The sequence below is a fragment of the Vipera berus genome (genome assembly GCF_964194415.1).
Source record: "Vipera berus genome assembly, chromosome: 3".
Taxonomy (NCBI): Eukaryota; Metazoa; Chordata; class Lepidosauria; order Squamata; family Viperidae; genus Vipera; species Vipera berus.
In genome coordinates, this window is record NC_138204.1 from 44221668 (window position 1) to 44237445 (window position 15778).

General features: G+C 38.5%; 1 protein-coding gene across 1 annotated transcript; it reads left to right on the forward strand.

Annotated features, from left to right (window-relative positions):
• Positions 1-306: 306 nt before the first annotated feature.
• On the forward strand, positions 307-15564 carry CTSE (cathepsin E; the record flags this gene model as incomplete). Its single annotated transcript, XM_081323522.1, has 8 exons — positions 307-459; positions 2230-2347; positions 5644-5762; positions 6735-6934; positions 7443-7565; positions 11674-11815; positions 13195-13293; positions 15400-15564. The coding sequence occupies exons 1-8, from the start codon at positions 391-393 to the stop codon at positions 15562-15564; spliced, it is 1035 nt and encodes a 344-aa protein (XP_081179648.1). The 5' UTR covers positions 307-390.
• Between the last annotated feature and the right edge of the window lie 214 nt (positions 15565-15778).

The window sequence follows — 15778 nt, forward strand, 5'->3', positions numbered from 1 at the left end:
GCAATGTTTTGTGAATAATCAGTAATGCATTTAGATAAATTTACGAGACATTTACAAGACATATTAATTGTAAGAAGGGGAGAGGCCCCAAAACAACTATGGGTATTATTTTACTCTCTTCAAAATATTACAAATCCATCCTGATGTACTGTACATTCTGTTCCAAATTCCTGTAAATAACACATAAAAAACCCTAACCTTAGTGGAATTCTACTACTGCCTGTACTAGAATAAAATGCTTTTCAGATTTTCTTATTTCTGTTCATCATCATTAAGCATATAGCTCCTTCCCTCCTCTCCAGAGTTACCCTGAAAAGACACCGATCTTTGCGGCAAAAATTGAGGGAACGTGGGCAATTGACTCAGTTTTGGAAGAAATACAAGGTAGACATGACACAGTACACTCAAGACTGCTCAGCCTTCCAAGAAGCCAATGAACCCCTCTTTAACTATCTTGATGTAAGTTAAGCATGAATGAAACTAGGGGGTGGGGAGGGGAGAGAGGCAGAAATATGTTAGCTTATAAAGAAGACAAATGTCACATTTTTTTTTCAATGACAGAATTTAATTTTATTAAACTCTTATCCTGTGCTAACAACACTGCATAAAAATCCAGGAGTTATTTGACAGTCTGCCACATATTCCTGGTTTATTATATATTATGAGGCCACTGAGAAATGCAATGGCAATGTTGAAAGGGCTCGGCTTAGTTTATATGTATGCATTATAAAAAATTCATACATTTTACTGGTATGAAACATTATTATCTGGGGAAAAGATATAGTTGCCTTAAAGATTTGTAAACATGGCCTATGTCTCTATGCTTATGTGCTCTAATGCACTGCTTGGCATTGTAACTGTGCTAAAGTCCAGAGCCAATGCCATGAATGTATATATCTGTCCTACAAGTGAAAAAGAAAAGATATTGCCCCATCTTTCCCACTTACTCATCAGATATTTCAGTGGTATCAAAGTTTTCACTTGATGCTTAAGAGGACTATGAAATGTTTGGCTACATTTGCAAACATGTAAGTTGAATATAAGTGGAAACTGACAATTTAGCACTTCTACAAACAAGAAATGAACTGCCCTATTTCACACTCCATCACCTCCCAATATTATTTCCTCTTAGCCAACTCTGAAAGTGGATTAAAAGAAAATTGGTGTGTAATACAAATACACAGATCCGACCTAAGAACTAAATGTGTCAAAAACCTTTCACAGTCTGCTTCAAAATCTGCTGGAGAGTTAAAACCAAGCTGAACGTACTTACACCTAGAGAAATTGGTCTCTGATGATGCGAAAGTCTGTGAATGGGTTGAATTGAACAGACATAATTTTGTTCCATGCAAGCCTTAGACAACTGGAATGAACAATGTGGAAGGATAGGACCAGATTTCCATTCACATCCATGTCCTACTACTTCTCACCTTTTCAGATATGTCTGAATGCCTGCAGAGTGTTTATATCTACTCCAAAAAAATTTTTTTCATTGTACGCCTATCTGAATTCTCCCTTTTTACTGCATGCTTGTGATGGAAAGACAGAAGAATGAGCCAGCTTTTTTCTTTCTAATAAATCACTCTTTTTTCTTCTTCTAGATTTTAGATTTATATAATAATCTTGTTCCTCAAATAAGGGTATATCCAGGAGCATACTGATAGGAACATAGTAGATACCTTAAGTGGGAAAATAAACACAGATTTTTATCAAGAAAATGTTGCAATTTAAATGCTCGAGATTAAAATTAAAAATGCAGGTGTACAACTGGATTATGAGTAAGCTGCCCCCAAAATTCCACTAAATTAAAATCCCATTTAAACTCTTGATCCATTTATGCAAACAACAATACCTTGGCATAATAGAAATACTGACTGTAAAATGATGATGATGATGATGATGATGATGATGATGATAATAATAACAACAACAACAATAAATAATAATAATAATAATAATAATAATAATAATAATAATAATAATAATAATAATAATAATAATAATAATAATAATAATAATAGTTGGAAGGGAACTTGGAGGTCCTAGTCCAACCTCCTGCTGAGACAGGAAACCCTAGACTATTTCAGACAAATGGTTGTCCAGTCTCTTCTTAAAAATTTCCAGTGTTGGAGCATTTGACAAGATTCCCCTCAGGTTTGGAAAAAAGTTCCACTTTATGTAGGCCAGTATATGAAATAGAAACACTTCTTTGTTTTCCTGTTCTGGCAGGTGGAATACTTTGGACAGATCTCCATTGGAAACCCTCCACAGAGTTTTAATATACTGTTTGACACTGGTTCCTCCAACCTCTGGGTACCATCTGTTTATTGTGTCAGCAAGGCTTGTGGTGAGCATTGGGCAAGGGGAAAGGAAGGCATGATTTTAAAAAATATCATTTTGATGCTTGCTCTATTTAAAGGTATATACATTAATAAAATCTATAGAGAAGCCTGTTGGGTTTTGTAGATGCCAAACATTGATTTGCACATGGCAGAAACCTTAAGAAAATTACTTTAAATTATGCTGTATGAAAACTGTTAACATTGTTTATGTTAGAGGTACTTGTAGAACTAGCACTATTCAGAGTAGTAAATGTTGTTCATACTTCCAATAAATCCAAATGTACAGCAATTTGCTGTCGTTTGATTTTCCTTGGTAAACACATAACAACAATTGCATAGCACATTTGCTACGTGCAATACTGAAAATCCAGTTATTGAGTAGAAGTGTAATATATAGCCATTCTGTTGGACTTGTAGTACGCTGTAGTATTCTTAACATTTTGTCCATCTGTAATCTGCAAAACAGAAACCAAATCTTGCTGTTTGGGAGCATATTTTACCATGATAAATCTAAAATAAGATTGCATTCAGGAAAAAAAAAGTTTTTGTCAAGCGCCAGGGAACAGAAGATCCAGGCAGTTCAAATGAGTATAAAAATTTATTGCAAGCTTAAGCTTTCTGCAAGAATCTGATGGTGATAGATAAGAGTCACAGGAATTCAGACTTCCGGTTCCTGTTTTCCAACGAGCAGTCTGAAGTTTCGGAATGCCAAACTCTTCGGCTGAAATTTCTTTTTGTTGGGGACCCTAAGGGTCCAGAACCCACCCTGAAGGGGTGGAATGAAGGAAGGAAATCCCAGGGACTTAGGAGATACGGCGGTCTCCCCAAACAGTCCAGGAGAAGCCTCCCAGAAACCAACAGAAGAAAAGGCTAGCTAACTCCATGTCCAGTCATAGTTGGAGACAACGGAAGTCATAAGCTTTTAAACTAAGCAGATTTAAAACAGCATGCTTGAATCTGGGTAAGAATATTGATTTTCTCTATCCTACCTATTTTCCTGAAGAAGAAAGTCCCCAAAAAAAGAGATCTCCGGAAAAAAGAAAGGAGGGGGATTTTACTCCCTCCTTTTGATTACTGGAAGTGGTGAACCTTACCCTTTAGAGAGAGAGAAAAGACTAGAAAGACCTGAAAAATGAGCAAACGCTGACATCTACTGGTGGATGAGGATTCTTTTTTTTCTCTGACCCTCAAAGTTCTTAGAAAATGCAGCTGTGTAAACAAAGTGAGAGTAACAAATCTGAAGCAATGAATACTGCACAAAAGGAAACATATGATAAGCGGCAACAATTTCAAAGGACAATGATTTTAAACTACAAAGAAATACAGAACAACCTTGACAGTATGAATCAACTTATCTCCAACTTAATTTCACTCCAAGAAATTTCCCAGGAAAATACAGTAGAGATGACTGAACATAATTCTGAGGATAGAGACTTAAAGATGGAACCGTATAAAATAAAAAAATATGATTTAATTCAAATGGGAAATATTTCAACACGTCCAAGCAACTTTGAAGATAAGGAAAAGAATGAGAAAAAATACTTTACAGGGAAACGAATGATGCAGCAAAACATACTGATTAAGAAAGGCAATGGCCAGAGAAAAAAGATTAAAATGGAAATTAAGAAAATAGATGATGGGACTTATCAGAGAGAATACTTAAAAAAGAAACATTTGTTTGAATATGGCTAAAAATGGAAAAGCTTTGGAATATATTACTCTTAGAGAGATGTTTTTTTCTCTTCTTTTTGTTAACAAATGCAATAAGAAACATTTGTTTGAATATAGCTAAAGAAATGGAAAAACTTTGAAATATATTACTCTTAGAGGGATGATTTTTTAAAAAATTAATACAATATGTTTTTTTCTTTTCCATTCTGTAAAAAAAAGTTTAAATGATTTAAATAAAGCAAATGTTTTAGTTATTTAAATGTGACGATAAGAAAAGCATTAAAAAGTATTTTGAATGAGAGTTAAAGGATTAGATGATTAGATCTACTGAATGGAATGCTTAAAGTTTAAATAAATTAAATACATTCTCAGCTATGGTCAAAAAGAATAAGAAATTGAGGGAATAAATATTTATTAAATTAGGAGGGATACATATTTTAAGTTATATGTTATTTTTTGTATCTCAGTGCTTTTGTCTTTTTTTTCTTTTTTCTTTCTTTTCCCCCCTCTTTTTTGTCTCTCCTTTTCCTTTCTCTTTCTACTTTTTTATTTACTGATTAAGAATTATAAAAGTATGAGAGGGCTTATATTGAAAAAATAAGAATTAAATCCACCAATGTAAAATTGTTGAAAAAATTGTCACTAGTAAAAATATTTAGGATTTGGGGGGAGAAATAAGCTGAAATAAGCACGGTAACAGGATTTATGATAAGGCAACTAAAATGACAAATAGGATTATTGGAAAAACTATATACTTAATTGTTGTTAATCAAAATAATGAGAATTGTCTTAATCTAATGTTTTGCAAAGAAAGATACTTTGGGGAAAGGGGAAATCTAATGAAATTAACATATGGAATATAGATTATAGAAATCAATTGTTAAAGATTGTCTTATAAATGTTACCCAGACAACATACTGTTTACAAATTACTGAATGATTTTATGTTATGTTAAAAAATACCAATAAAACATATACAAAAAAAAAGAGTCACAGGAATTCAGGGTAGGCTGGACTTAGATGTCTTGTGGGTGTGAAGGGACTCATGACTGATGATGCTTTTGACCCCTCCCTCGGGCTCAGCCTGGTCATCTCCTACAGTTATGTTATGAAAAAAGAAGTAAAGTAATTGGGTGAATGACGGCTTGTAATAATTTAGTAGCACAATACTAAGTATGTTTTTTCAGAAGGTTTACTATAAAAGATAAAACAACATGAATGGCAATTCAAGGTTGTTGTTCTTTGCACATTTTTCCATAAGTATTCTCTATCAACAACTTATTTTTGAGAATATATATATGTGAAATATGGAGTGCTTGTATAACTTAGATAACCATAGTTGCAATTATAAATATATTTTCATTACTGAATCATTGGCAACTCTCATGTGCAAAATGACTGTCTTGTGCTGAAGGTACAAGCAGCACATTCATATTGCTTTATTTTAAAATAAAGTCCATTCAATAGAGTTCATTCACTGTATACAGCTGTGTGGATTCATAAGGCTGTAATCTTGTATATATTGTACTTGAATAAATATGCACAGGGCTGGATTGCAAAAGTCCATAGCCCAATAAGGTCAGAGATACAAGCATTGAGGTTCCCTTTTTATTTTTATTTTTCAATTACAGTTGAACACTCCAGATTTCAGCCATCAAAGTCCAGCACCTACACTGAAGTGGGTACTTCTTTTTCCATTCACTATGGCACTGGTAGCTTGACAGGAATAATTGGAATGGATCAAGTGACTGTAAGTGAAAGATCCTATTCACTTAAAAAGAATTTGATGTTTTATCATTTAGCCAATTATTCTGATACGGTAAGGCGTTATCCTGCCTGTAGAGGCTACAGTATCTGTATTTATCACTGAGTTCCAAACCACTGTTCATTATAGCTTCAAATGTCCTTTCAGGGAAAATGACCAGCACATTATAAAAATGGTCCATAAGGTATTTTTGGTGGCATGCCATCAAGGAACCAGGTTACAAATGATTACAGTATTAATAGGCTTTGCTTTCATTTTCTATGTGTGTTCAAAAGATTCATTAGGAGAACTCTAATGAAATATATCTTCTATAGTATTTGAGCAATTGGACTTCCCTTTTTCCTCCTGTGGCCCCACAGAGGAGCACAATGACTTGGTGCAGATTTTTAAGATATGCATGGAGCTGCAGGGGAAACCTGGCCCAATCCCATCATGGAAAGTGCTATCTGAATGGTTTGTCTAGTCCTTATGTGTTCTTCCTTGCTTCTAGAACAATCTTTCTCAACATAAGTATGATTTTCGGCCAGTTTTAGGATGGATGAAGAACACTTCATCTCAATGGTGAAGAAAGGCCTTATATCTTGAATATATAATTCAACCTGACCTTGAATCAGAATATTTTGCATCAGACTTGGTGCAATTTATTTAAAGTAGCATTAGCTGTCCAAAGTCTCCACAATGAAACACCAATTCCAGTCTTTTTTTGATGGAGGGGGGCGGGGGAGAGGGGAGAAGGAAGGAAGGAAGGAAAGGAAAGGAAAGGAAAGGAAAGGAAAGGAAAGGAAAGGAAAGGAAAGGAAAGGAAAGGAAAGGAAAGGAAAGGAAAGGAAAGGAAAGAAGGAAAGGAAAGGAAAGAAGGAAGAAAGGCTTTCTCTGTTAAAAGAATTCTATGGCCCATTACAGTGACTAGTTTCTTGACACAGATTAAAATTAATATCTAGGATTTCTGTTTTTCAGGTTGAAGGACTCACCATAGTAAATCAACAGTTTGCAGAAAGTGTCTCTGAACCTGGTAACACCTTTCTGGATGCAGAATTTGATGGGATACTTGGTCTGGCCTATCCATCCTTGGCTGTGGATGGTGTCACCCCTGTATTTGATAATATGATGGCCCAAAACCTGGTGGACTTACCAATATTCTCAGTTTACATGGACAGGTAGTGTATAAAAAGTTGACTCTTCCTCCCAATACTGTAGAAAGTTTTCCTTCCAGATTAGCACCTGCTTTACCTGAAATCAATAAAAGCCAATACCAAAGGAAACCATATGGTTGGCTATTTAAAAAAAACACAAAAAACCACTTCTTTAGCAGGAAAAGAGAAGGTTTTCTCTTTCCCTATAAATTGGTGAATGTCTTATTTTTGGAACTGGGACCAGATTCCAAAGCGAGCTATTATTTTTGTTTAGTATTGGAAAGAATAGTTATATTCGTGTACTTTCCTTTCTTGGACTCAGTCAATATTCCATTCATCATTGTGCCCAATGTCCAGGCATGATCCAGAGACAGCCCAGAGGACTGATGTGAGAAGCCTGGAAAATGTGGAATGTTAGAAAATGCGGGGGCATCAATTATGGTTTAGAATTTTGAAAAGAATGACTATGTAATAGAAAAAACACAAAGAAAAGGCTCATGTCAATGTAATTATTTCTTCTTTCTCTCCTCAGAAACCCTTATTCTTCTATGGGAGGGGAACTGATTTTTGGTGGCTATGATGAGACCTATTTCAGTGGAAACCTTAGCTGGATTCCGGTCACTAAGCAGGGATACTGGCAGATCCAAGTGGATAAGTACGTATCTTGTTTGGAAGTAAGGGGGGGGATTCTCTGAGATAATAGCTACTTTTCTATCTCTCATGAATGCTAGAATTCAGGGTAATTGCGCATTTAGGGCTCAGACTTGTCAATCTTGCATAGAAGCACCACATCTGTTTCATAAATCCCAACCTGTCAGAATCCATTTATATCATATTCATAAATGGAATGTTTCAAACATTATCCCATGGATTCTGTCATCTCCCGAAGAGAAGAGGATAGATGTGTATTGAACCGGCAATAGGCATTTCAAAGGAAAGGAGAAGCCTTTTGAACTGGGGAAACAAAAGGGGGGGCTAGCATCTGGGTTTTGTCACGGTAGACAGCAATAAACAAAAGGGTCCTAACTTCCTCTTTCCCACGAGATGGATGATACGAGAGGAAGGATGGGGGGGGGGACTGACCAAATGGGGATTAAGGGGGGTTAAACCGGGAATTCTTTATAAGGGTTTACATCGTGGAAATATTAAGCCCTGTCTCATTTCCTACAACCGAGCATGTCATAGTAAAGATTTCTTTTGGACTAAAACCCTGACTCCAAGAGTTTTGTCTTCCTAAGACGTGGTTTGGGGTGGGTCCTGACACAACCTTTCACTGTTACAATGAGCTGTAATCATCTTTTAACTATTTAGCTGGATATGATATATATTTATCCTTTGAGTTAGAGAGCTATTTTTCACTATTTTAAAAGCCAGGAAGTTGGTTTAGGTGATTATGTATATTAATTATATCATTGTCTGTAACAGATGTTTTTATAAAAGTATTCACCAATTCTCCAAATGTTGTAAATAATTCCTTGTGGATAAAAGAAATTCCATCTATTACTTGTCTATTCACCCCCCCCCCATCCTTCCCTTCACATCTTTTTATATTGAAAAGCAAAGTAGCAATGCTTTGAATATTCTCTAAGTTTCTAGTTTGTAAAATTCCAAGTCACACATGAGGTTTGAGAAAAATTTCAAATTCAGTTGCTGTCATTGTGGAAGAATTCCTGCTTTATGGACAGAATCTAAACCACCAAAACTTTTCCTATCTACTGAGCTTTGCTTCCTTGATACCAAAAGTCCTAGGAAAGTTTGAGATCAGCAACCATAAATCCTAAACTTTCAATATCTTTATAGAAGGCCTCAGTTACATCAAATGTGCAAGATAACTCTTGTTATTGATTGACTGCAGTTCTTGCCTAAGAAGCTGCAGAATGAAGAAATATTTGCTTTTAGACCCACAACAGTAGGTAAACTTCCAGACAATTAGATAGTAATTTAGTACTAGATTTACTATATTAAATATAGCATATTTTTGCATCTTGTTGCAATTTTTGCAAACCAGATAAGGTTACTTTAGACTATCCATGTGTCAAGAAAAAATATGGAAATTCCTGAAGGGGCATTATAGTCTCAGCTAGAAGCAAACAAAATAACTTTGTGAGATGCCAAAATTCCAAGTGTGTCTTTCTTAACTAAGTAATCTCATTTTGGAGACAAAGATATTCTTCTCCCTTGGTACAACCAGAAATGTTGTTCACTTAACATTTAAAAATCTACTAATCTCTATCACTGCACATCTCTACCACAGATCTTTGCAAAGAGGAACCGTTGTGTCACCCCCCGCCGCCGGGCTGTGGAACCGACCAGGTGGTTCAGTCCCAGGCACCTAATGGACCCAGAACGGTTCCAGATGGTGCTTGGGTCCTTACCTATCTCCCTCACTCACAGCCCGGTCGATGCCTTGGTGGATGCCTGGGAAAGGGCGGCCACCGAGACACTCGACCGTGTTGTACCCTTGCGACCCCAGACCCGGCACAGATCCTGTTGGGCCCCATGGTTTTCTGTGGAGCTCTGGGAGATGAAGCGTCAGAGATGGGGTCTAGAGAGCGGTTGGAAATCCACCCGGTCTGAATCTGACCGATTGTGACTAAGAGCCTTCACAAGGTCTTACCTCGCTGCGATGAGGATGGCGAAGTCTAATTACTTTGCTGCCCTCATCGCGTCCGCAGATAATCGCCCAGCCGCCCTGTTTAGGGTGACTCACTCTCTCCTTAATTGGGAGACGAGGGAGGAACCCTTACAGGGACGGGCTGAGGAGTTTAGTCATCATCTGGTGGACAAAATCGCTCAGATCCGGACCCGTTTGGACTCTGACTGGGCAGAGTCTGACATGGAGGAATCAAGCGGTCTTGAGCATGTTATCTGGACTGAGTTCGACCCTGTTTCCCCCGATGACATGGACAGGATCATGAGGAGACTGAGCTCCACCACTTGTTTACTGGACCTGTGCCCCTCCTGGCTGGTTTATGCGGCTCGGGAGGAGACACGAGGCTGGTTCCAGGCAGTAATATCTGCTTCTTTGAAGGAGGGTATCTTTCCCGCCGCCTTGAAGGAGGCATTGGTGAGACCCCTCCTCAAGAAGCCTGCCCTGGACCCGGCTGTTTTAAATAACTACTGTCCGGTCTCCAACCTTCGCTTTTTGGCAAAGGTTGTTGAGAGTGTGGTGGCGCATCAGCTTCCTCTGTTCCTGGAGGAAACTGATTATCTTGACCCGTACCAATCGGGTTTCAGGCCCGGGTACAGCACGGAGACGGCATTGGTTGCACTGGTGAATGATCTCTGGCGGGATCAGGACGGGATGTTCCTCTGTCCTAGTCCTTTTAAACCTCTCAGCGGCTTTCAATACCATCGACCATGGTATCCTACTGCGGCGTCTCAGGGGGTTGGGAGTGGGAGGTACTGTTTTACGGTGGTTCTCCTCCTACCTCCTGGGCCGCTCGCAGTCGGGGTTGACGGGAGGGCAGAGGTCCGCCCCGAAGTCTCTCATTTGTGGAGTCCCTCAGGGGTCAGTCCTCTCTCCCCTCCTGTTCAACATCTGCATGAAACCGTTGGGCGAGCTCATTCGAGGTTTCGGGGTGGGGTATCATCAGTATGCTGATGATACCCAACTTTTTCTTTCCACCCCAAACCAACCCAGTGATGCACTCAACGTGATGTCCCGTTGCCTGGAGGCGGGCCGGGTTTGGATGGGGAGAAACAGGCTTCATCTCAATCCTGCCAAGACTGAGTGGCTGTGCATACCGGCATCTCGGGTTAACCAGGTCATTCCACCATTAATGATGGGGGGGTGAGGTGTTACCCCCCATCGATAGGGTTCGCAACTTGGGCGTCCTCTTGGATTCACGGCTCAATTTTGAAGACCATATAGGAGCCGTGACCAGGGGGGCTTTTGCCCAGCTTCGTCTGGTGCGCCAGTTGTGGCCCTATCTGGACTGAGATGCCCTACTCACAGTCACCCATGCGCTCGTGACCTCCCAGCTAGACTACTGCAACACTCTCTACATGGGGCTGCCCTTGAGGACCACTCGGAGGCTTCAACTGGTGCAGAATGCAGCCGCGCGAGTTGTTATGGGAGTTTCCCAATACTCCCGTGTAACACCCCTTCTCCGTGAGCTGCATTGGCTTCTGGTTGCCCTCCGGGTGAGATCCAAGGTACTGGTAATGACCTATAAAGCTCTAAATGGCTTGGGTCCGGATTACTGTATTTAAGGGAACACCTGCTGCTGGAATCAACTTCCCATCGTCCTGTGCACTCCCACAGGGAGGGCCTTCTCAGGGTACCGCCGGTTAAGGAATGCCGGCGGGCTATTCCCAGGGGAAGGGCGTTCTCTGTGGGCACGCCGGCCCTATAGAACCAACTTCCCACGGAACTCAGGACTGCCCCCGACCTTCGCTCATTTCACCGGGACTTGAAAACCTGGTTCTTCGAGCTGTTTGGCCCAGACTGAGGGGTTTTAACTAATTAATTTATTGGGTTTTAGTTTAACTTCAGGGACTGTAATTTAATCATAGTTTTAACTGATTTTAATTTTTTATGTTATGTATTTTAATTCTCCCTGTAAACCACCCTGAGTCCTACGGGACTAGGGCGGTATATAAATTTAAATAATAAATAAATGAACTGGTAGACATTAAAACAGTGTCAGGTTCAAGTCAACCTATAATCATGTGTAAGAAAAGTTACCACTGTAAATATCTTGGAGAGGCATTACCACCAAAACCTGCCCCTCCCAAGTTTATTTCCATTTTCTTTTCAGTATCCAGGTTGGTGGAAAAGTTGCATTTTGTGCAAATGGATGTCAGGCTATAGTGGACACAGGAACATCTCTCATCACAGGCCCTTCTGAAGACATAAAGCAAATGCAAACATTAATTGGGGCAGAATTTATAGATGGTGAGGTAAGTCCCAACTTGGAAATCAGTTAACAGCATCCTAATCCTGGTGCTAATCTAGAATAAATTTAAAGCTAAAATTATTTCTTTACAATCCTAGTTCACTCTTTCATTTCCTCTTTTTGTTTCTTTCATTTTCATTACATTCTAGTTCTTTGAACTTTAAAGAAAATTTATGCTCCCATTTGGCAAAAGGTGAAACAAATGCTTTAAAGGGAGGCTTAGGAGAAGCAGTGAATTTAGGCCAGTTCATCTCCTGATTTAGCTTCTGAAGCAACTGTCTTTCCCCCCAAAGTCATATAACTTTTGAGAGTTGGCAGCCCATTAGGTACCCCATAGATATTCTGAGAGGGAGACCCACTAAGGCAATTGGTGAAGCTACCCAATAATAGCCAACACTCCAGAAGACAAGCTTAAGATACAGAAGGATCTTGACAGACTTGAACATAGGGCACTATCTAACAAAATGAAATTCAATGGTGAAAAAAGTAAGGTTCTACATTTAGGCAAGAAAATCCAAATGCACAGGTATAGTTTAGGGGGTACCTTGCTCAATATTAGTGACTGTGAGAGGGATCTTGGAGTCCTAGTGGACAATCACTTAAATATGAGCCAGCAATGTGCTGCAGCTGCCAAAAAAAGCCAACACTGTGCTAGACTGCATTAATACAGGGATAGAATCAAGATCACGTGAAGTCTTAATATCACTTTACAACCTGCCTGCAGAAGTTGTGAATGCTCTAACACTGGAAATTTTTAAGAAGAGACTGGACAGCCATTTGTCTGAGATGGTATAGGGTTTCATGCCTGAGCAGGGGGTTGGACTAGATGACCTCCAAGATCCCTTCCAACTACTATTACTACTACTACTATTACTACATTATTATTATTATTATTATTATTATTATTATTATTATTATTATTATTATTATTATTATTATTATTATTATTATTATTATTATTATTATTATTATTATTATCCAGAGAGTGAGAAATGGCACTACAATGGGGCAAAAAAAGTGTGAAAGGCAGGCAATGTATGGAGCAAAGAGGTTGGGGAATTAGTCCTGTATCCTTCTTTCATCTCAACCAATCAGTCTTTTTAATCACTATGAGACTGTGTATTAGCATATTAAACACACAAGCAACCTTCAATTTCCTTAAATAAAAAGCAGCATTTGGATGGAGATAGATTGAATGAAGCAGAAGTAAAGGAATACCTAATCCTTATCATATCTTACCTACAGTATTTTTGGGCTGAAGCCTGGCTCAATGTTTTAGTATACTTGAGTGAAAAATAGATATTGCCCAGCTTATTATCTAGGCCTTTTTTAAATTAAAATGTTGGATTTTCACTATTGCAAACATATACCAATTGTTTACAGTATGCTGTGGAATGCAAGAATCTCAATGTGATGCCTCTTGTCACTTTCACAATCAATGGAAACTCTTATCCTCTTACTCCGGATGCTTATACTCTCATAGTAAGTGCTATCCTTCATTTCCTTCTGTGCAGCATGGCAAAACATATGTCATTCTTAGGAAGCATGGAGTATTATCTGTAATTTTGCTTTGGATAATGGGACATGGGGAAAGAACACTGATGTATTAGTAAGAGTTTTTCCATTCAGATGCTCAATTGTGTTTTTTTTTGCTGAGATTCAGAAAAGACAAGCTAAAAAAGGCCAAAGCAGACTTTTTAATTATGTACTATATAGTAAGGTTGCTTAATGAGAATTAGCCAGCTATTAATATCTTTTAATCATCATTACAATAAACAGAAAATAAAAACAACAATAAAAATGAAACAGTTTGGAGTAGTGGTTAAGGTACCACGCTAGAAACTGGGAGACAATAAGTTCTAGTCTTGCCTTAGGCATGAAAACTGGCTGGGTTACTTTGGACCACTGATTCTCTTTCTCAGCCCAATTCACTTATAAGGTTGTCATTGTGGAGAAAATAGGCTATATTTGCCCCCTTGAGATGTTTATAAAAATCATAAAACTGGGATATAAATAAAAATAGTAAAACTAAAGAATGAGGAAATGACAGATTTCCTTCATTCCCTTCATTTACTGGGAAGGAAGGGAGGGAGGGAGCAAGAAAGGAAGGAAGGAGAAGGGAGGGAGGCAGGCAGGCAGGCAGGCATATGTGTTTGACAAGCTCTGTTGCTGTTGAAAAAAATACTGTGAGGAAAAGAATATTTACCACAATGATGGTCTTGTTTGTCCATAAAGGTGGGGGGACACTAGCATTCATACTAGACCAAAATCTTTATTAATTTTGTGTCTAACTTAAAAGCTAAAGTGTAATAAAAAGTAGGGGGAAGCTTACTTGATCTTTATAAGTCAATTTATGGAGCAAGGAAACATTTAAGAAGGAGTTACCCAAGCTTCCACCTCCCTACAAGTCTCATTAGAATAAACAACAATGATATAAAAAGGTGCCCAGTCTCTGAATTCTCCAGTTATCTCAATAAATTGAGGCTAATCAGAAAGATTAGGTCAAGTGATTCAGCTGTGAAGTCTAACATTTTCATTTAAACAATTATTTCTAAATTTTCATTTATACATTTAGCATTCACAAATTTGGGGCCTTTTTTCTTTTCTTTTTTGCAACCTATTTTCTCCTTGGGAGAGGAGATGATGCTTTCCACCACAATAAAGCATGCTACAACCTCTTGCGTGGATCTTAGAAGACATATATACAAAGATAAAGAATATACACATACACAAATGCAATATAACACTGACTTGGAGGCATCTATATAAATCTTACATCAGGGGTCTTCAAACTTGGCCTTTTTATGACTTGTGGACTTCAACTCCCAGAATTCCTCAGCCAGGCTGAGGAATTCTGGGAGTTGAAGTCCACAAGTCATAAAAGGGCCAAGTCTGAAGACCCCTGTCTTACATGTACCTTTCAGGTTTTACTTCTTTTTTAGAGTAGGGAATTATTTTAAATTATAATGCTATTTTTGTTCTACTAAATATATTTTAGTGAAAGTAATGTCATAAACTAAGGCTCAGTGTCGTCATTGCCTTCTTCCTTCTATCTCAGTCCTTAGTTGAGCCATGAAGGTTCTTCAACAATCTTTTTTTTTTAATCCCATTTATATCCCGCCCTTCTCCGAACACTCAGGGCGGCTTACAATCTAAGCACAAATCAAATGTGCTTAGCAATAGCCTTCATTCTATGTATATGCCTGCCTATTAGGGCTTTCGCTGCCCCCCAAGCGGCATTATTACAAAGTCAGCTTATTGCCCCCAACAATCTGGGTCCTCATTTTACCTACCTCGGAAGGATGGAAGGCTGAGTCAACCTTGAGCCTGGTGGGACTCGAACCTGCACTAATTGCAGGCAGCTGGTGTTACTTAAGGAGGCATTAGCCCACTGCTCAACCAAGACTCTCTCTCTCTTTCCCAACAAGGTCATCCTTCAGATATAAGGATGTTAACTTCTAGCATTTAAAGTTTCTGTGGTTAAAACTGCTTTTGTGTGTGGGTAAATGCTGGCAAAGAAATCTGAACATGATTGTCATAATTCAATATTAATTGATTTCATGCCTACATATCCTCTTTCCCATATAGGCCATTAGTGATGGGATGAGCATGTGCACCAGTGGCTTCCAAGGTTTAGATATAGACACAACACCTGGTCCACTCTGGATTTTGGGAGATGTTTTTATTGGCCAATACTACTCTGTCTTTGATCGGGGGAATAACCAAGTGGGATTGGCTCCAGCTGCCCTTTAAGAAGCTTACAGAGTAAAGGAATCTAAGCCTATTCCCTTTCTTATCTTCTTTTGAGCAGCAAAATCAAGTTTTCTGTCTCTTTTTTTGTTTCCCATGTGAAATGCAATCAAGATTATGAGTTTTATCTATAAACACAAATTCCTTGAGGTCCCCTGGAGAAGAGCTGTTTAAATGTGTCAGTTCTCAGCATCAAGAGCTATGTTGATTTTGTCTT